Source organism: Psammomys obesus, unplaced genomic scaffold, assembly GCF_907164565.1.
Source record: "Psammomys obesus unplaced genomic scaffold, mPsaObe1.curated_primary_1811, whole genome shotgun sequence".
In the NCBI taxonomy this organism is placed as follows: domain Eukaryota; kingdom Metazoa; phylum Chordata; class Mammalia; order Rodentia; family Muridae; genus Psammomys; species Psammomys obesus.
In genome coordinates this window covers 30,721,168-30,744,374 of record NW_026592890.1, presented here as the reverse complement: position 1 = coordinate 30,744,374, position 23,207 = coordinate 30,721,168, and the positions used below count along the sequence as shown (strand labels likewise).

Genomic DNA, 23,207 nt, shown 5'->3' with positions numbered 1-23,207 from the left:
CATAAACTTGTAAGATTGCAAAAGGCCTATGAAGTAGTGTGTACTGGAGTATACAACAAACTCAAAAATGCAATATCAGTTTTATTTATTAATATTTTTTAAATACAATATTGATCAAAAACAAAAAGAATAAGGGCCTTGAATGGTGAGGAGTTGAGTGAGAGGGCTGGGGATGAGAAATAAAGAACACAGGAAATAAGACAAAGGCAAAAGCTGGCACCAGGAAGTACTGCATAAGCTCATGACTTATACCAATCAAGTTTATTAAGAAGTAAAGTGTCATATACACTATTTACAGAGAGGAAATGGCCAAGGTCAACAGAGAGCTAAGTCAGACAATGTTGGCAAAGAGAACACAGGACACCCCAGACACAACTACCCATGGACTGGTGGTATTTAGGCAGCCTGCTTCTGGGTTGTGTGGCAACCTATGATGTAATCATGTGTCTCCTGCCATGTAGCCACACCTGGTAGGCGTGGTTAAGTTGCTCATTAAAAAGATCAACCTGCCACTTTGTCACTCTCTTGCCCTCTTGCCCTTTTTCTCTCTCTCTCTTTTCTGCTCTCTCCCCTTTCTCTGTCAGGGCATCCCCCATCCTTCCCCCTATCATGTCTTGGTCTCTTCTTCTCTCTCTCTTTTTTTTATCTCCATCTAATAACCACTTTCATGTAAAATCTGTTGTGCCCATCATTATTTCATTGTTCCTAACACCGGTGCATTGAGCCGGTAAGGACTCTCCTGGTAGCACCTGGTCTGGTCATACCACAAACCCTTAATTGGACCACAATGCCTGAAACAGATTTTTCTTCTGCTCTACCTATCCCCAACCACGACTCAACCATATATGCTTAAAACCTACACTTTCTCTCAACTGCCCTGCACACACCTGTCCCTCTGCTCAAGTCCACTCAGACTTGTCATCCTACCATATGTTCTGAGCACCCAGGATAAGGCAGACACTCATGCTGTGCCAGAATCAGCCTGGGGAAACAAACACTCATGCCAGATGCTGAAACTGCCATTTTGTACACAGACATAGCCTACTTCTAAACTATTGCTGTTAGGTAAACAATTGCTGGGGACCCTGCTCACACAGAGATGGCTTTAGATTGCACTGTTGCCTCAGGCCCCATGGGCAAAGTTTTAAATCTCCCATAGAATGCCTGCCTAGAGAGGCTGGCTTGCAGAGGATGGTTTTCAGTTGCACAGACTTCCGTTCAGCCATGCCATTCGCACACAGAGAGTTTTGAACCGGGCTAAGAAAGCCATCCCACCAGCAAGCACCTGGTCTCACAATGCCACTATGGCCACACACCACACATGGCTAGCCACCATTTTGGTTTTGGGATAAGGAGGGTGGAGCCACGGTTTCACTGCCATCTCCACTAAGGGCAAACGTGTTTTCACTGCCATTTTAACTTAGGGCAATCAAGGGCAGTCACATGATTGGCAGCCATCTTGGCTATAAAAACAAAAACAATGCTATGGTTTCCGCTACTGCCAGCTGCTTTTACTACTTTGTTTCTGTCCCATTGTTTTTCAGAGCTGCAAAACTGCAGTCTCTTATAGACCCTTAAAGGCCACTGCACCCCTTCCTACCTCCATTTTATCTACCCTTATCCTTTCTCGTGGATGAGATTTCCTCTACCAGAACTCGGCCTTACTGCTGGTAAAGCCCTGGTACCAGGCACCGAGGTTCTTGGGTTTAGCAGGGCTAAGCACATGACCTTCTGTGCTATTTGGTTGACAAACCACCAGCCACATGGTCCATTTCCATTTCACAGTAACAGCTTCCTCATATTCTCTCCTCTTAAGGGAGATCTCTGGCTTCTACACCTATATTTGCCCTACTCAAATGTTTAATATCCAGTAATATCCAGTAACACTAAGAGCGATCCATGAAGTAAAGAACACCCTATTTTTCTTTTCTTGTCTGTTTCTGTCTGCCTGCCATCTCACTAAATATATTCTCTGGTTTCTTTTTATACTCTTAAAAAAAATCTTAAAATTAAACTGTAAACCTTAAGGTGACCACATGGTATGAACAATTTTAATCATAACTAATTCTGATTATCTCTTTTTAGATTAGGGCAGCAATAAGTCTCATTTTAAATTGGCATGGGTTTTTATAAAAATTCATAGTTACATTTTACAATATATATGAGTCAACCCTGGTTCAAAATAATTTTTATATAATGCTAAAATTTCAGTTATAAAGGTCTATTCAAATTAAGCTAATTTAAAATGTATGTCTAACTGCCTATGTCTTTATCAATTTCTTAATTAATAAATGCTGTTTCTCCTGCCATGAGCTGCCTATGATCCAGATTCACCACTAGGCTTTCTGGCTAATAGGTTTGCTATAATAAACACAAGTGTAATTTTAAAATTGCTTTATACTGTTCTACTATATTGTTGGTTTTAAAACTCATAACTCAGGGGTTACTACATACAAGTTTTACCAATACTCCAAATTAAGCTCTATTAATTTAGAGGGATTATTTATGCTATATATTCACTATCAAAAAGGTTAAAATATTCTTGGCCTTGTTTTCTAAAAATGGTAATATTATTAATATATAGTGTAGCCTTAAGATTTTAAAAGCTATGAAGTTTTTTACATAATAAATCAGACAGAAAACTGTTATGCTCACACTTTAATGGACTATATTTATGACTTTTAAGGCTCCAACTTAACAGGGACTAAAGTCCTAATATTTAATGGTTAACAAATGCAAGTTAATAGTCAGTCATCTCATAGATGATCAAGTCCTTTAACATTTTCAAAAATATATTTATAATCCTACAGATGCAGACATGGTCACACTGCTTACTTAATTAAATAGCTGAGGATGGTCCCTGAATCACCATACAGGAGTTGATAAAAATAATAAGAGGAACCTTTCTGGTGGGCTCATCTACAGCAAAAATTATACTCCTGACCTTGGCTGCTGCTCTGAGGCTCTTGGCATTTCCGCACAGAAAACAAGAGGTCTACAATGCCTCATCCCACAGTGGTATACCCTAAAGTCAACTCCACCAAGTAGCTATTTCAAATGCAGCCAAAGGTTACCCTGGTCCCACTGCTGCCTCAACAAGCCACACACTGCCTGCTGGCAGACTGGCTTTTGGAAGTCAAAATGCTCCCATGCAGGCTTGTCCTCTGTACCCAGCCACGGAGGGTCAACCACACAAGAGCCACAGATATTTTCAGCTGTTGAGCTCCTTGGCCTGGCAGAGGACAAATGGCTTCTAGATTCAGCAACCTCCAACACCTGCACCCAGCCCAGGATAACATTGCAGGTCTGTTTTGGCCTCACACTCCGGCCACATAGACATATTGTTAACTTCTGTCTTGGGAGACTTCAGATGCCGTCTCAGTTCTTGTCATATGCAGGAGACCAGGCCTTAAGCCTGAGTCCTAGAGTTGCTATTGTCAGGGCTCAATACAATATACCTTGTTGCCAGACTCAAGAAATAAGCCTCGGATTTAATGTTTTACCATCCCTTTAGGTAAAGAACAATAAATGTTCATAACAGTCTCACCTATGTCTCATGGTAAATACCTACATACTAAAGTCTAAGGAAAATGTTGTTTGAGGACCTAAGAAAAGTGTTTTAAGGTTGCTAAACACACATTATAGATGTTTGAGGGTCTAAGAAAGTGTTTTAAACTTGGTAAATGCAAGTTGTAAAGGTTGCAAGGTCTAAGGTGATTTAAGGTATCCTAAATACAAAAAAAATGCTTACTATTTCCTCCTGTTGCTATGCTATTGTTATATTGACTGTCCAGATATTTGACCTTTATCAATAGAGCTCTGAATTATTAATCTAACCCTAATACCAAAACATTCCACTATACCACCCACTATCATGGTTCCAAGCTCAAGCTTTTAAATGTCCTTTAAATCTCCATAATGTATAATCATACTAACAGTTAAGATCAAGTGAGCTTTTGTCCCTTCTACTTCAGGAAAGGCTTCTGCCTTTTCAGAGCTCACCTTAAAGAATGTTTATGCTGTTAACACAAATGTGTATGTCTACTGCCTTTCTACAAAGTATATTTCAGTACAGATTACAGTTGTGATGCTAACATGTCTAAAGTTTGATCTCCTTTGTAAAACTTAAAAATAAGTCTTGTAAGCTGCAGGAAATCCACCTGAATCCACCTCTCAGGTCATTTGGGCTCTGCCTAAGTACTATACCTATTGCCTATCTCAGAGGGTGGGATTCCTCCCCTTTCCCCAATTTTGGGACTTCCCTTTCCTGGATACTTGATTACTACATTCCTACATCCAACGCCAGCTAATTAGTGAGTCTTCCATTCTGGTTGGTATCAATTCCTGGCTACCAATTGCTACATTCATACACCCAACACCAGCCATTTGGTGAGTCTTCACTTCTGGTTGGCACAAACACTTCCTATCGCTCTTGCCAACCTACATCCAAACCCTTCATCTACAACCTTCTTCTCCCTTGGGTAAGATTTTCCCTCTCCTGGCACAGTTTCTCTCCCTTCCCCTCTCGCTCTTCTATGAATCCTAGTGCTAGGTAAACTGTGTCTGCTTCTAGGGGCACCTATACCCTTGGTCTCTGGCCAATGCTGACAAGCTATTGGAACAGGTTGTACCAATCTACTGAGTCAAACCTTGCTCTTGGGACACCTTGACAGGTCACTGACTCCTACCTGCCCAATGGGAATAGTCCAATTGTCCATTCCTACAGATCCTCCTTTGGGATGTCTTCTGGAGAATTTCAGATTTCTAAACCTAGTGCCTGCTTTAAGGGCCTCTAATCTTACACACCTCTGTAACCAAACTTGTTTCTTAGATAACAGATCCAAAGCAAAGCCTTTTTGATTACTGCCACTGATTGGGTAAATGGAGGTAACCATGTTCAGGCTCTTTGATCCAAATCTTCTACCTCTGTTCACTCTCCCAAAAGTTTTAAATGTATACCTAAAGAAATTTTCTCCATAACCTACTTAAATTTGTCTTCTGCCTATATAGATATATATGTTTCAGTATCGTGCCAGACCCGTGTTTCCTACATCCACAACAGTGCCAAAGCAGCTACCACAGGAGTTCCAGTCTGACCTCATAGACTTCCCTCAGTCTGGACCTGTATGTTCCCTGCCAGCCATGGATGTTCTCACTGACCCTGGACAGCATCAAAACAGCCTGATCTTCCCGGACTTGGCCAGCATTTCAGCCTTTTGACCTCCCTACAGCACCCCCAGTGTCAGCAGGAAGTAGCCAGAAGAGAATTTATGCCCATTATTCACTTATTACTAATAAAAGGGTGGAATGGTGTGCTTCAGGCCCAGGACAAGTAGCTCCAGGTTCTCCCAGCATTCCTCAGTCGCTACCTGCTGCCTTGTGTGGCTGGCAACTCTCTACCAGCACCCCTCTACCCTGAACTTTCCAGGGCAAGGGCTTCCCCTCCTCCTCTTGACCATGTAATCTAGACATTTTGTTGCTATTATTTTTTTCTCTGTGTTAACCCCTTGCATGGTAACCAAGAGCTGCTTCCAATGAACCTAAATGTATATACTTTAACTTGCCTTATATGAGAAGCAGTCAAATCTCTTCATTTTTTAATTATAGAAAAGGGTAGGGGGAACGTTAGTATTTATGCAGTCTGCTTCTGGGTTGCCTAGCAACATATGATGTCATCATGTGTTGCCTGCCAGGTAGCCACATCTGGCAGGCATGGTTAAGTTGCTCCTTAAAAGGATCAACCCGCCACTTTGTTGTTCTCTGGCCCTCTTGTCCTCTTACTCTCTCACTCTCCTGCTCTCTCCCCTTTCTCTGTCAGGGCACCCTCCTCCCTTTTCCCTATCATATCTCGCTCTCTCCTTCTCTCTCTCTCTCTCTCTCTCTCTCTCTTCATCTCTATCTAATATACCTCCTTCATATAAAATCTGAGCGCATCATCATTTTTTTAGTCCTAACACTAGTAACCACACCCCCAGGGAAAAAGGTCAAATCTCCAGAAACCCTAACCTTGACTCCTGCAAGGCACTAGCTCCAGAATTAAATGGACCTTGCCAAGTCCTTTCCCAATCAAGGATGCAGAACTAAAGTTCCATTTGTCCTTTCAGCTGGGCCTTTAAGAAAGTCCAGGTTTGTTCTTCCCATACAAAATCCTCACATTGTTGCTCCTTAGTGCTGAAGAATAAATACACAAAGAGATTCATCTTGCTTTTAGTACTTCAGTTTCTTCTATGAGCACTACAAAGTTACAGTGGCTCTTTCTTAGTTGAATTACTGTTCTACTGTTACCTTTGCTACCACCAAGTACCTGACAAGAAACAGCTCACTGAAGGACTTACTTTGGCTCACATTTCATAGAGCTATGCTGGCACTGTGGCAAGGAAGGCTGGGCTGCAGGGTGCATAATGAGGGGAGAAGCTTGCCACAGCTGTTTTCACAGATCAGGAAGCAAATTGTCCTTTTCCGGCTTGCTCCTGTCTCTTTTTATCCATCCTGGGAGCCCCAACACACAGGATGGTACTGCTCATAATTAGGTAGTTTTTCCCCAGTCAATCTTCTCTCTCAATACCTTCACAAACATATTCCAAAGCGCCCCTTCTAATAATGCTCCAGGTGTTTTGTAATCCAACCAAGTTGGTGTTTCTTTTTTCTTTGTGCCTGTGAGTTTCCAAGCCAACCTTACTGCTCACCAACCCGGAATTGAGCATTTCCTTACATCCAAGGCTGGGGCTTTTGTCTACTTCTGTGTGTCAGGGAATACAGAAGTACACAGAACAGAGTAGGTGCTAAACAAATGCCATATGGCTCAGCACATGAAGCCGTTTTCCTCCAAGCCTGACCACCTGAGTTTGACCTCCAGGATTTGGTGGTAGAAGAGAATCAACTGCCATAATTTATCCTGTGACCACCATATATGGACCATAGCACATGTGTGTGCACCCATACAAACATAATAACTTTATATGAGCTTAAATGAAAGAATATAATGAACGGATTGGTCATGACACGGTGGGTGCATAATTAAATTATAAGTCTTCTGTGTAGTTACTTACCATATGAATTTGGGTAAGACACAGCCTCTCTGGCTCTCAGCTTCCCTGTCTAGAACATGCAGGCTTTGAGTTATTTCCAAGTTTCTAGATATAAGTGCCTGTGATTCATCCAGAACTTGCTTATGTTGGAGTTGATGTGCAATCAGACTTCCAAGTTACTTAACTTCTGTGACGTGAGTTATAATGGGTGAAGGCATAGTGTTTCTTTTAGTGGCCTTGATAAAGACCTACAGACTGTTAGGGGGCTGGAGAGATGGTTCAGTGGTAAAGAGCACTGTCTGCTCTTCTAAAGGTCCTGAGTTCAATTCGTAGCAACCACATCGTGGCTCATAACCAACTATAATGAGACCTAGCGCCCAAGGAAAGACACAAAAAAACAGATACAGATGCAGAGAATACCACTTGTTTGCATACTCAGGAGTGCCATTAAAAAACAAAACAAAATAAAACCCAAAAAAACTAAAGTACAAGCCATAATGTATAGGCAAATGATATGCAGGGTAAAAAAAAAAAAAAATCGAAGAGAAATGGACAGAAATTGTGGAGAGCTGCTTGTTTGTCAAGCTACTTTGTTATTGAGTATTCATGGAAAAACTTGTTTTCACCCTGGCCTTCACCTTGAGACAGAGAAAAGAGGAAGTTTCACCAAGCTCCTGAAAACTTGTTTGTGTGACCTTGGACTGTATCTGCTACAGGGAAGTAGTTTAAGAAAACGAGTTTGGCAGTTCCAAGAGCTTCTTGTATTGATGTGACTTGTTTTTGCTAGGCCTATAAAAAGGAACTGTGGAATAAATTTGTGGGTGCAGTCTTAGTGAAGCCCTCTCGAGCAGATCCCATATGTAGTGTGACTTGCTTTAATTATTTCAATCTTCACTCTCCACTCAGGAACTTGCTAGAATTGAATGAAAATAAATAAATGATACACACTGAAGAATATAAATTAGCCTGGATGACTCCATTTTGAAGTGAGGAGCCATCAATTTTCTGGTATCTATTGAGACTTGCTTTGTGAACAAGAATGTTATCTGTTGTATTAATATAAAGTTTTTGTTTCTGTTTCTCATTCTAGTTTCCAAATAATGACACAGAAACCTATTAGATTTATTTAACAAGCCTTAAGCCCTGTAACTAGTAACTAGTAGATATTCATCCACTATAACCCAATTACACTATTCTGGCTACTTTCCATCCACATGCCCTCTTACCTTACCCTGGCAGCTTCTGCTCCATCTTTGTCCTCATGGTGAACTCCTCATGGCAACAACTCTTTTTTTCTCTTCTTCCTCCTCTGGCCCCTACCTGAGATTCCCCCTGACTGGGAGTGAAAGTTCTGCTTCCTTTCCTCTCTGCTCAGTCATACACTCTTCAGCTTCTTTATTAACCAACCAAGGATAATTGAGGAGCATCCTTTATACAACATTGATACAGGAGATTCTTCAATTATCATGACAATGTGCATATCCTGACTGCAACCTCAGGGCACTGAAATCAGCATCCTAATACACAGTGCATAACACCATTTCACAACAGTGGTCAATTTTTCATGAAGTTCCATGAGATGCTGAAAAGAAAGTATATTGTTTGTGTTTCAGTAAAGTGTTCAGTAAATGTGTTAAATCCATTTGGTTTACAACATCACTTAGCTTACCTAAGAATGTGGGCAAAGATGAGGAGAGGCCAAAGTAGATAGTCTGCTAAAGAGCTTGGGATAAGACTGGGAGATTGGAATTGGAGAAGAGGGAGAGATGAAGATCTGCAGTTAGCCTATCTCCTTTCTGGGCCAAAGTCAAATTGCTACTTTATTTTATTTTTAACATTCTATTGATTATTTGTAAGTTTCACATCATGCACCCACTCATCAAGCCCACTCATCGCCCCATCCCTTTGTATTCATGTTCTGTCTTTGCAAACTCCCCCAACCTGCAACAGAAAATAGAAAAAAAAAAAAAAACAAATAGATAAAACATATCACCATGGAAGCTGTAGTGTGTAACAGTGTGTCCACAGTATTCCCTTTTGTTCACACAGCTTTTCTTGCAAATGTTTATAGCAATGAGTCACTGGTTTGGTTCAAAGCCTCTGGCTTCTGCTACACCATTAATACTAGACCCTACCAACACTCCTCTCAGATACCCTATTGCTACCCTGTGTCATGGAGACCCTACAGCTTTGGATCTGTAGGATCAGCCCCTTCACATGTTCTAGCAGTTCATAGATGAGGTAGATGTTGGGGTGGGCCAACTCAAAGCCTTGAATCTGGGCCTGGGTGATAGCTGAGTTTGTCAGCCCACCAGCTCTCCCTCAACCACACCACCAGGGTGAGCTCTCCAGCACTGCCCCGTCTAGCACACCTAGTGCTGCAATTGGCAAGGGCCAGTACCATCTCTTCTGAGAGCTGTAGCTGGTGAGGGGTGAGGCTGCCTCTCCCACTTTCGTACCGCATGGCCATCTCTCCTGACTGCCGCAGGTGTTGAGGAAAAAGAAAGGGGAGCATCACCCAATGTCCCACCACCTCATGGCAGGCAAGCGGCAGGGCCCGCTCTCTCTCATTCACACCCTCAGGTCAACTCACCTATGCCTCTGCCACCAGTAGAGCAGGCTCTACTCTGCTGCCCAGGGAAGTATAGGCCTGCTTTCCCAGTTGCTGCAGCCAGGAGAGGTGGGATCAGCTCTCTGGAGTGCTGCATTCAGTGAGGGGCAGACCCAACTCTGCACAACCCTTGGACATCCACATCGTCCCAGGCTGCAGCCCAGACCAGGGACATCCTCATGTTCTTTAGAGGTAATATCAACCAGGGACATTGACACAGACATGTGGCTAAATGGCTCGGACCCAGGCATGGGCCTCAGTGGCAGCATGGACTGGGGCTTCACCATGGCCTCAGGTGGCTGCACAGGATACTCACATCAGACTATTCCTCCCCACCCTTGCATCTTCAGTTCCACCTTTCTTCACAATACTCAAACTTTTCCACTTGTCTTTCTCTCCCAAACTTGTACATGGTAGTGGCTCCCACTGTGGGTGGGCTATATGGCAAGTGGGCCCCTGGGCGTCTACAGCCCACCCCAGCCTCCTCTAGGTGTCCTCTGACAGCAGGCAGTCATGCCTTGTGTTGGTTGTGACGCCCCAGCTGCCACTTGTGCAGCTTGGCCCCGCTGTTTTATTTTTAAACCATATAGATAATGAAGACCTCTCAGTTCTAAGCATCAAAGCAAAGGCAGCACTAGTTCTGAGAAAACTTGTACTTCTGGCATGGCTGTGTAAAAACAGGAAGTGAGGCAAACAGATGAGGAATAAAATGTGCATGTTTTCCTTCTCTTCTGCCTGCAAGACACAACTTTCATATCCTCTCTGACCATCTCCCCCCAACCAACTCTTTCTCTTTCCCTCTCTCTTTGTCTCTCTGTCTCTCTGTGTCTGTCTGTCTCTCTCTCTCTCCATGGCTAGAGTTGTACTTCAAATTTAAATTACTGTTCTTAGCAGATCTATAAAACAAAAGTGCCTGCAATCAGTAAGCCCCATTGCCTAAGGACAGATAATTTCCTGGGATGATGGGGCTGTTCATGTAAGATCACAAGCCATGTGTTTTCACTTCCTTAAACAAGGCTGGTTGCTCCAACAGCACAGGCGTGCTTAACCACATGTTGGTATGAGGCACGATAAGCAGGAAGTACATCATGATGTATGCTTGCCCACAATTGTACTAATGTGGAAAGTACATAGCCATTTGGATTTTTCCTATATAAGCCTCCCACTAATGTAATTTGGTATCATTCTCAGGGAATCCCCAGTATGAACATGGCCAGTGTCCATCATCGTCGCCAGTATTTAATAAAGCTTGTTTCAAGTTAGGTCAAAATTTGTCATTCATAGTGGTCTCATTCTTGTTCAGGGGCATTAACATTCATTCTCTTCTAAAAAAAAAAAAAAAAAAAAGGACAAGGTTGGTTAGTGAAAAAATGCAAATAGCTTCAAACACACAGAACAAATGTGAACAAGAATTAAAATGAAAACTTTCCTATGAGGAAAGTGAAGAATTTAGTCAGGCTTGTACCTGAGGCACTGGAGGCATCATTGGGGTAGAGAAACAAGCCCTCCAGCTTCATTTGCTTGTAGTTACTTTGGTTTCAGTTGGTGTAGGATGTTTGATCCCATTGTGAACACTGAGATTGTGAACTTTAGAAACCTGTTTCTGGTTCTAGAGTACCTCAGCCCTACTATACACCTTTAATCCAAGAGCTTTCTGTTTACAGGATTAAATAAAGTTAACCCTATGTCAAGAGGCAGACTAAGCAACCAGATGACAGGGATTAAAGGAGGGACATTGAGAGAAGGATATTTTAGACAGCTTGGAGAAGAAGGGACTTTTAGCTTTTTGGGCTTTTGGCTTTCCTTTTGGGACATCTACTAAGTAAGAAGGTCATCTGGGTGCTTTCTCTGTGTTTCTGAGCTAGCAGGTTTTCACACTACCATCTGCCTCCTTAGTCTTCATTGGTGAAATTGAACAATTGAGTTGTTCTTCTTTAAAACAAAGTTGGCCTTAAAAACACTCATTTGGAAGGCCTCAAAGCCGAATATGTTACAGCTAACCCTAGATTAACTGTTGGTGGTGCTTTCTGACATGTGGTTTGTAGGAACAGTAGCCTGAGTCACTTTTTGAGAGCATTGAGACCATTTGATTGAATGTATTGACTCTTCAGTTGGGGATAAACAAGGGTCAAATTGGTGAGTTTTTTTATGGCACAAGGCCAATTCTACCACCAAATCTTACCAACACCATCATTTTCTGCACAAGCCTTTTTCAAGAGCCACGAAACTGATGATTTTTGTGCAAAATAGCCTCTTTTTCCTGAAGCATGCATCTTTATCCTTTAAATGTATTTACATTCAGTTCTTGGGGAGAAAGACTTGAAATTTGAGTCTTCTGTCTCCATTCTTGGCCTATTAAAATAAACTCCTTCATACAATTAGCATACTGTGAAATAACAGAACTGTCTTTTTAAGCAATTCATTGCTTTAAAAATGTGTTTTTAAATTTCATGAGCCCTTGAGGCTAGAGAGATAGTTGGCTCAGTTAATAGTACTTGCTGCTCTTCCAGAGGACCTGAGTTCAGTTCTCACCATCTTTATTTACCTATGCACAACTTCTTATAATTTGCACTCCATGGGCTCTGATGCCCTCATATGGCCTCCATGGGCACCCACAGGCACTTGTTATTCATGTAGAGCACACACACACAGACACAATAATAAATTTAAAAAAAAAAGACTTTATGGGACCATCTAAGGTATAGTAGATTTATTCATGAAGATTTAGAATTAACAAGGAGTTACACATGCATCAACTGCAAGCATAAGGACTATGGTTTAGATTCCCAAAGCCCACATAAAAACCAGGTGAGTGTGACAACTACCTGTAGCCTCAGCCCTTGAGAAGCAGAGACAGGGAACCCCCAGTTAAGATGCTAACTGGAATTTGTAAGCTCTGGATTCAATGAGAAACCCTGCCTCAATAAATAAATTGTAAGACGACCAAGGAATTTACCTGATGTCAATATTGGCCTCCTTAGGCAAGAAAACAAATGCATCCACACCCATATGTGCACACACATTTGAACATTCAGAAACACATGCATGCATGCATACCATACACACACACACACACACACACACACACACACACACACAGTCTATGTTCTGTTTCTCATAGTTTAGACTGACCAGCCCTCTTCCTGTTCTTTAATGTCAAATGTTCACTTTTAATTTTGTCGACCAGCGTGCTATCTTTTTTTTTGTGCGTGTTTTGTTTGAGACAGAATCTTATTACATAGCCCTAGATGATCTGAACTTGCTATGCTAACCAAACTGGCCTCAAACTCACAGAGGACTCCTGCCTCTGTGTCCAGAGTGTTGGGGTTAAAGGCATTTACTACCACACCTGGCCGAAGTAGCTTTTGGGGGATTTTGTTTGTTTTCAGGCTGTAAACTTTAACCAAATCCAAACAGTCTTTTCGATAGAAGTGGCACTGACAGTGTTAATAATCAGGCGATACTACCTGACTGCCCTCAGGGACCTAGCAGCAGCATACATCATCAATAGGTGCTACACGTAAAAGCCACCCTAGATATCTCTCTCTCTCTCTTGATTTGTTAAGTTTTAAAAATTTATTTATTGTTGTATTTTGTTTTATTCCCAACCCCCTCCTCCCCTGAAAGTTTTTCTGTGCAGCCCTGGCTCTCCTGGAACTCATTAAGTAGACCAGGCTGTCCTCAAACTCTGAGATCTGCCTGCCTCTGCCTCCCAAGAGGTAGGATTAAAAGCATATGCAACCTCGTCCGGCTAAAATGTGTTTTGTTGACGGCTGTAAATAAAAATCTTATCCAAAGTATGCAGGAAAATGTGATGGACTCTCTATTTTCGAAATCGGCCAGATTTGTAGCGCATCTTCCAAACACTTCTCAAGCCAATCTCACTTCCTTCCTGGAGCAAGATCCCTTTTGATACTGGTTGCAGGTGCCTAATACACCTGGCCAGGTGGGAGGAAAGACCTGTGACAGACCTGCCAGCAACTCTTCTTTAGGTTTTATTCCAGTGTGAGGAAGTCCTTGATCCACCCTAGAGCTTCCAAAATTGAACAGCAGCCAGAAGACAGCGATCCAACCCGAAGGGCTCAATCTCGGGCTGATGGTGCACCCGGGGTGCCAGGGTGCAACGGGAAGGCAGAGCAGGCACCCCTCTCAGGGCGGAGACACAGGCAGGAGTTGTCACCTGGGCGCCGAGCACCCGGAAATCTCTGGCCACACGGGGGCACAAAGCTGCTGTGCAAAGCCGCTTCACTGGCATGTCCCACACTGTTACCCAGGATACTTCAGAGAAAGCTCGAAGGCTGGGCGCCCTGATGGCAAGGGGGACAGAATTCTGTAATAATCATTACCTCTTGTTCTACCTGTAATGACCTGTTATTTTGTTTGGGGGACAGAGAAATGACGCTTTGGCTTTATCGAAAGAGAGAGAGAGGAAGGAGGGAGGGAAGAAGGGAGGGAGGAAGGGAGGGAGGGAGGGAGGAAACCTTTCTCGAAGTTATTTCAGTTATTCTACTAAAGACGGTTATTTAGCAGATGACTTTCTTAAAGTGAAAGAACAGCAGCGTAGTATTTCCAATAGCAAGCCAGCTTGATGTGTAAAACGTATACAATCCATAAAGTCCCAGGGACATTGAGTTTCCTTTAAACACGACAGCCAAAGGTTACACGGTAAAACCCTCTCTCGAAAAACAAAATAAAACAAGAACAAACTAATTTTTTTTTTTGCTTTGCCATTTGCTTTCCTCATTCAAAACCAGAAATGTATGATGAAATTAACTAACAGTATACAGTCTATTAATGCTAACTGCCAACTAAAAGAATATATTTTAATTACAGGCTTTAAAATGAAGCCTGTAGGCCTGGAGTGGTATATTTCTGTATTTCCAGTATTCAGTCAGCTGAGGTAGGAGGATCATTAATTCAGTACCAGCCTGAGCTACACAGTTAGTCCTAGGCTGAAAAGAGAGAGACAGAAGGGAAGCATTTATGAATCCAATAAAGCTAATACAAGCTTTCCTTTTTGCAGTTTTCAACACCCTAAAGTTGGACTACATTGTGTTTTTTTTTATACAAACAATTATAGAGAAAGATGATGGGTAGATAATTGATAGGTAGATAGATGATAGAGGCTAGGAGCAACAGTTTTGCCTAAGTGGACTACCAGGGCAGATACAATCTTGTGTTAGAAACAGCCTTGAAAAGGTCTTAGATACCTAAACTCTCGAGATGTGTTGGTATGTGCCACGATACCACACTGTTCCCACTATAATTAATTTCTATAGACTCGGTGATTTAAGGAATTAAGAAACGCAGTTTTAAGAAATGCAGATTGATCATCTTGTAGTTTGTAAGAACAATATAGAATTTTAGTAGTCTGACACAGGCCTCTACAGGTCAAAGTCAAGATGCCAGCAAGACAGTGTTCCTTCTGCTGGCGCTTGGAAAGCATCTACATCTTTGCCTCTTTGTAGAGGATGCCCTCCTTCTTTAGCTCACGGCACTCTTTGTTGACTCTCCCTTCTCCTGTGTAGCAATATACTCCAAATTAAAATATTTCTTCCAGAGTGGAGGTTCCTCAAGACTCAGGAAGTAAACAATTCAAGAGTGCCAGGAAGCCTCGAAAATTACCTGATCCACAAGACTTCTCCTCTTCGAAAGTTACATAAACAGTAAAGACAGTGCAGAGAGATTGGGAGTGTACCTTGTGTGAGCTGTCACCCACATAGTGTGGGCTTTTTAGATGATGTGCTTGTCTGAGACACCCCTTCTCCTGTAAGCAACCCCTCACCTCTACTCCTATGAGTGATTCCAGTAATTATTTTGTCTTGCCAAGTTGAACTTGGTAGAGTTGTTTCTTTGCTCTGTATACTGTTACTTCCTTACCTGTGGTGAGTAGGCAATGTTTGTGATTCCCCCCAGTAATCCCACACTTTCTCAGACTGATTCCTCCTGTAGAGGAATGACTTATGACAACATTCTGTGGCATGTGAATGTGTCTGTATATATATGTGCAACGTTCTATGGTCAATATAGGTTTCCCAAGAACTGCTCTTCAAATACATCTGTGTTCAAAATAGTTTACTTGACCACTCCTACAACTTAATCATCCTCACCTATCTCATATGAAGGAAAATTAAAGCTCCAGAAAGACTGACATGCATTCATAAGGCCATATGAGTAATGAGAGACAGTGTTTCCCTGATCTCCACTTTAACCCTTCAGAACTATGGCCTCCTGAAAGAAACTACATTATAGTGCTGTCCTGACTGATCCTGAGAGGGAGGGAGGAAGGGGGAGAGAAAGCAAGAGAGAACCTGATACTCCAGAAAAGACTGGTGGTTACTCTGAGAGTGTTTTTATTTCAGGTTGAGAATGTTTGTGCTCAGATTTACTGACTGGGGATTCTTAATCCATCATATTGCTGTTTTAATGTTAGAGTACTTCAGATTTCCTATTTATTTTAATGCTCAGTTTGTACTGCAGTCACCCATTGCCGATAGGTGCATCTGCCCATGTCAACCACTAGGTGGCAACAGAGGCACTCATACACAAAAGCTGTAGTCCTATATATTGAGATTAGAGAAGTTTTAAGTAGTCTTGGAGCGTCTTGGAGCTTAGCACAGACAAATGATTTAGAGCAAGAACAATGCTGTTTGCCTGTCTAGAAACACTGTACATTATGCTGTAGAGAAGTCACATGTGTGGACTTGTCACCTTCCAGCTCACACAACCAGTTTCAAACCTGTCTGTTCCCCCAAGCCTGTCACCCTGCTCTTTCTTGATCACATCTAAATTTTGGTATGTTCCTGCATTTTTCAAACTAAAATTGTGTCTCTACACTCGGTAGTTTTTGAGATAGCAATTATGTATGTGCTCTGTATTCAAAAGGTCTTTAATTATAGTCATGTGGTTTCAAAATGTGAAGGTTAATATGTGCTTGCCTTTTAGATGCAAGGGGACGAAAAGCTCACTAATGTTTTTTTAATTTTTATTTGTGTGTGTGTGTGAGAGAGAGAGATCATGCATGGGACACATATATGCAGGCACCAGAGGAGGGCAAAAGAGGGGGGCAGGTCCCCTGGGACTAGAGCTACGCATGGTTATAAACTACCAGTGTGGGTGCTGGCTACAGAATGCAGATCTGCAAGAGCGCTTATGAGCAGCAAGTACTCTTAAAGTGAGGAGCCTCCTCCACACTGCTGTTTCTAATTACCAGCATTAACTTGAATTCTTAAACAAAAACACAGCTGGGAATGAACACAGAGCCCAGAAACAATGAGGATGACAAACTGTAAGTAAGTTCTGTGCAATTCAGCTTTGATAACATAAAAGAATCAGAATCAGCCATAGCTAAGCTATGGGTTTATTTTTCTCCTGCGAAGGAAGTGGTCCAAATCCTGGTGGAGTAGTGGATCTGACAAAGGAGAAGTTGGTAAGCCTCTCTCTGCCAAGCCACAAAATTTGATGCGCAAGCCAAAAGCACTTGGCAGCAAAATATAAGGTAGTGTTGACGCATATAATTGATTTTAATTATATGTTTTATAATTACATAAATCCATTATGCATAAAGGGGAGAAAGTGCCATGATCCTAATGAAAAATTTTTTTACCTAGCTAGCTGTGGAACAAAATAATACAGCAAAGTTGTGGGGGAAGGAGTTTTAATTTATTTTACTTGAAGTGGATGATACACAATACAATGAAATCCCAAGTATATATATGATTCTTCAAATACTCATATAGACACTAAGAATTCTTTGAAACCATGTAGACCAAGATTTTCCATCTTCCTTACCAAAAATGCCATGATCATGATTAATTGGCTCAGAAGGTAAACTTTTTATATCATGCTCTGAGTTTGATGTAGAAAGGGCTTCAGAAGCAAGCCCGGGCTGTTCCTAGTGTTAAGTCATAAGCAACTATTAATCTTCCTGGTGATGTAACACTATAATAACTTCATACATTCTTTGATTGTGCTGTTAATTGAAAACCTTATTGAAGAGTCTCTTTTTGTGGTCCAGGTCCTGAAAACTAATAAACAAATTCTGAATATGATGAAAATTATTCATTTACTAGTAAATCCCAGCACAGAGAAGACAGAGAATTCTAGAGCTTTAGAAGAATTTTGAGGATAAAATGAATGAGGCATTCTATATGGAGGCAACTAGAACCTGAGGGGCCTTCCACGACTTAAATCTACTTTGTTTTCAAATTGCTTTTGTAACATTGTATCAGCACTGAGTACACAGTTAACTGGTAAGAGTTAGCTTTCCCAGGCCCCTGTTAAAACTCTTTCAAAAGCAGAATGCCAGTTGATGGGTTTTTGTTTGTTTGTTTGTTGTTCTTGTTGTTTTGTTTTTAAAGAAAGCTAAAGATAGAGCTCCATGAAGAAGCAACATGGGTCTATATTCCAGAAAAATCTATGAGTGGTTCTCAACCTGTGAGTCTTGACCCCTTTGGGGTTGAATGACCCTTTTACAGGGGTCGCCCAAGACCATTGGAAAACGTAGGTATTTACATTATGACTCCTAACAGAAGCAAAATTACACCTATGAAGCAGCAACAAAAACAGTTTTTCAGTTGGGGGTCACCGCAACATGAAGAATGGTATTAAAGGGTCGCAGCATTAGGAAGGTTGAGAACCACTGCTCTGTACACATTAATTCACCTAAATGACAGCAAACAGGAACATTTTATCAGCTTAGGAAGGGGCTTCAATAGTTCATCTGGTTCAGTTCCTTGCCTTCCAGAAGGTAATAGATCAGTATCCACGCTTTATAAAGCAAAGAGTTAGGCCTGGAGAGACGGTCTGACTCTGGTCAGGCTATCTATAAGGGTTGACAGTCAGTTCAGGGCAATCTCCTAACCAAGCAAAACATGCTAAGCAATCTACTCTCAGAAAAAAATCCTGAAAAGAATTTTGTTTCCTCAAAAATTTCATTCTTACTTTTTTTCTGTCAGGACAAAGTACCCAGAGCTTGACACAAAATAGAATCCTTCATAACGGTATACAAATGGATTACTAAGAAATCAGTGGCATTTCAAATAATCCAGTTATTTGATCTCCTTGAAAGTCAAGCTGACCATCAGCAGTTGGTTCTCTGGCAATCAAAAATCATTTTTGGATAAAGAAGCGAATAAACAAAACCTCTCAGATCCGTCTTGGGACTGATCAGCCAGGTGCTTAAGGGAACAAGACCGAAATGAGGTTTGAAGCAAATCTAATCAAGATATATTGGAAGATGTCAGATATTAGAGGCTGAATTTGGCAAAGCCTGGCAGGGGAAAGCCAGCTCTTACTTGGGTTCTATTTATTTATCTATTTATTTCTTTTTTAATTATGGGTATGTATGCATCTTTGTGGGATTATGGTGCTGGGAGGCAGGTACCTATGTTAGGTACCCTGGGTCTAGAATTTTAGGCGGTGTGGGCCTCCTGACATGGGTGCTGAGAACCAAACTCAGGTTCTCCGGCAGAGCAGCATTTGCTCTTATCCAGTGAGCCATCACTCGCTTTGCGTTCTAGAAACAACTAGAAGTTGTACAACTTCATGCCTCAGTCCCTTAAAGAGGTTTGTGAACATAAAGGAACAGTTTGACAATGAAAGGGTGCAGCTGAAAGCCCTGTGTGGGCTTACCGAGGGGAAGCTTTGTAAGAAAAGGCGATGCTGAGAATAAATGATAAATAAAGGATACATCATCCTCCCTGAGCGCAGGATAGCACTCAAAACTTTCCTCATTGATACCACTTCAGAAAGTCCATTTTATTCTACGTTTCCTGCTAGTAGGCTACATATTCAGATCCAAGGAAAGAAGAGAAGATAATAGAATTTATAATGTAAATGAAGACATGGAGAAAACTAAAAATTAGAATGGAGAAATGCAGTGATAGAAGATGGAATTCAGAGAGGATGATGGAAAATGATGCTGCTTTGAATTCATCGCTATGAAAAGCATAGTGGTAAATCTTGCCATCGCATTTAATCTTCTCAGCAGCTCTCTGAGGTAGCTGTTATGGGTGTATGACAAAATAACACTCAGATATACTGATTTTCAAACAGGTACTGAGCAACAAAACTAAATGCCAATTTGACATGACTTAAAATTCCATAACCATTTAAAATGGATCAACATGACACAATCATCGTTCCAAGAACCTGATGAAACTTCATAAAGTTACAGAGGTTGTTGCTCTATAAATTGACTTTGGAAATAGGATTTGGGAAGGACTTCTGTACATAAGTGTCAGAGAGAAAGAAAAGAAAGAGTTGGTACTGAAACTCGCACATCGGAAAATCAAGCACCCTGAACTTTGAAAGGTGCAGCTATTAAGGTTTCAATTCAATACCTTCTTGTTTAACTTCCTCATTTTCCTCAACCACCCGGTCTCCAAGGAAGCTATAAGGACCCTGTGAGGTGTCACCCACACATAGAAGATTGGGTATAGAAATATCTCTCCAGTCCTGACACGAAGGGATACGAATATGCTTGACATCTTCACTCCCAGGAACGAAGCCAAACACTTTCTTGATGCGATTCCTGATAAGAAGTCGGGAGTGCTCCTCTGCAGCTTGCTCAAAAAGTGCTCTCTCATTCTGGAGGTGGTTGGCCCAGTAGTGATGCTGCAGAGAGGTGAGGGGAGAGCAGCATCTTTCCAGGCATTTGGAGACCAGGAGAGCAATGGTTGCCAGAATGATCAGAATCCAGCCCAGCATCTATGCATAATTGGTAGGAATGGTTAGTGGGCTCAAGCATCCATACAGCAAATATTCAAGAAACAGCCATAGTAAGAGGGAGCCTGACAGACCTCAAAACTAAATGTAGGTAAAGATCTTTGCTTCTGGTTTTTATCATATAATATATAATGATGATCACTTGATGGAAATAGCTGTGATGGAAGACAGGTCAAGCCATTTCAGCATAGCCTTCATATTACAAAGGAATTTGACCTGTTAATGTGGGATAGACTCTAAGTACTGACTGCCCTTGAAGTGATAGATGCTATAAACCACCAATTAACCTTATATAAAATGCTTAAACCTTGTCCTTTGCTTATAACCCAGTCTTCCTTCTTGATCATTAGGTATGGACCCATGCGTTTGTTGGGGGCTTAATTAATGTTTGATAATGATGGTGGTGAAAATGACTGTGTGATGGAGACTAATGGCAGCCTCCCAAGACGTCTTCAGTGACCTGCTACCAAGTACTCACAGGTATAGCTTCCTGCATTCTTCTTTCTTCTTATCTTTAGCAAGCAAAGAAGTCAGGAAACAACTATACCTCATGGTTCCTTAATGTTTTCCTTTTCAGATAAACTACCTTTATTTGTGACTGCTTCATACCTGCTTTTTAAACACTGATGTTTTTGTCTTAGATTCCACACATACACCCCCGACCCGTATTGTTCTTAAGCATTTAAAAACTGGTAGGTCATTGACAAAGGCAAGGTCTAATGTTTAGAAATTCTAACAGTGCACAGTCACAGGTGGGCAGTGCAGAAGTCCTCTGCCTCTAGCCTTTTTCCTACAAGCTTTCACAAGCTCCTCTCGATGAGCGGGTTTTGTGATTAGTCAAAAACAAACAAACATACAACAACAACAAAAAACCCCTCCCCTTCCAAAAAAACAAAAACCACTTGTGATGAAGCATATCTTAATGGAAATTTGCTGGCTTTTCTTCAACCGGGTTTTATTGCAGTATTTCAGGATTCTGTGTCTTGCTTTTAACTTTTCTAAATGAACAGTCTCTAAATAACTGAATGTTAAGAGGCCAAAATCTATGGAAGCCTTTCCATTCAGTACTTTGAAAATTATGTTTTAATTCATCCCTTGGGAAAACTCATGAGTTTTTCTTGCCAAAATGTAAAATTGCACTTCTGAAATTTAACCTAAAAGTATTGCAGGCTCTTGTCTTCCTCCTATTCTGTTCTACTCTCTGACACTAATTTGTCCATATACATTTTATGTAGAACTACCACTGGAAATTTTAAAAACATACTTGAGCTTTCTGTAATTTCTGAAAAAAAATTAGAATAGACAAATGCAATTGTGAAAACAAACAGACAAATGAGATTTAGTAAACATAGCACTGTTCAACTATTTTTGTAATGCTACTAAAATTCATTATTTTTAACAGACTCTAGGCACAGTCATGAGCTCTTTAAATGTATTAGCTCATTTTCTCATTCACAACCATTTAGGTGACAGATGCTATTATATCTTCTTTTCACAGCTGCAAAGTGAAGCATGGAGAAGTACAACTTAATAAAAACAAAAACAAAAACAAAAACGTGCTGGTTACTAAATGGTAAAGCAACCAGAGTGAAACAGGTCCACCTGTTTTCTCAGCTTCACACCTATGTCCATGAAGCTGTCTAGTAGGATGCATTTTGATACATGGGATTTGACTTGTGCTCTGAATTCAGATACTATGAGAAACAGCAATATGTTCATAGAAAACGTAGTAAGTTTGGGGGAGAAAAAAATGGTTATGAACTTACTTGTGACTGGTATCTGTGTAAAAGAGCCACTTCATCTCTTACTGGAATCACGTCGGAGGGAGCTGATGTGTAGCATGGAAATCCAGCTAGGATCTCTTCCCGTTTGCTGGCGGTGACATTAGCAAACATTGGGTACTGGTCCACAGAGGCAAATTCACTTGCTGCGCATTCATAGTAGGTACCTGTCAGCAGGGTCACCGTCAGCCATGTCAGTGGAGCAACCAGCGCCCTCCCGGTGACGCTGAAGAACATGAGGCAGGCCAGCCTCCTCTCCAGGGGGCTGCTTCTCCGGTATGGAGGGGTACAGCTGCAGCAGCAGTATTCGCTGGCAACTGTCCACATTTGGCCTCTTAGAGCATAGCCGGCAATCAGAAGGATCAAGGCAGGAACCACGAGAAAAGCTGAGCCGTAATAGAAATTCTTTCCGACTTGACACGGACAACTGAAAGTGTAAGAGGAGAACAGTTGCTGCCCACAGGCAGTCAAAATCGCTATCAAAGAACTGATGCACGTTTCACTTCTCTGCAGAGAAGACACAAAACAGTTGAGAGCTGAGTTCATCGTGGAAGTTCCGACACAGCCAGCTGGTGACCCTTTCTGATCGCTAGACTCCACCAGCTGTGACCATTTTATAGGACGGCACTGGTTTAACTGGTTGTGTCGAGCAACCCAACATCCTTGTGTTTAAAGGATTCTAGTCTCTTCTCATGTATTTTATGAATCGCGAGCTAATACATTCACACCAGATTGCAGCTGCGAGAAAGGGAAGGGATCTCAGTTTTCTCTGAAAAGAGAACTTTTCAATGTCTCATTCCGGGAGGACCACAGCACACTTTACAGGCAGACTCCCTCCATCTTTCTATGCACCACTTTGGACAACACAGTATGTTAAGTGTCAGCCAACACAGCTGAGGATGCAAAACTGACACACTCTTATCTCAGCGACAAACAGATTCTACGGCCAAAAGCATTACAAAACAAAGAGAAGTGAAAAATATTAAATATTAGAGGAATCCTAAATTTTTGAAGCATTCCCAAAAGGTTTTCTTTTTTTTTTAATTTTTTATTAATTAC

The 23,207-nt window shown here is 41.5% G+C and overlaps 1 protein-coding gene across 1 annotated transcript; it reads right to left on the bottom strand.

Moving 5' to 3' along the window:
- Positions 1 to 19,962: 19,962 nt before the first annotated feature.
- Calhm4 (calcium homeostasis modulator family member 4) lies at positions 19,963 to 22,694 on the bottom strand. The gene is made up of 2 exons (XM_055615859.1): positions 22,134 to 22,694; positions 19,963 to 20,349 (listed from the first exon to the last, which is right to left on the bottom strand). Exons 1-2 carry the CDS (start codon positions 22,692 to 22,694, stop codon positions 19,963 to 19,965), a joined length of 948 nt encoding a protein of 315 aa, XP_055471834.1.
- Positions 22,695 to 23,207: the final 513 nt, after the last annotated feature.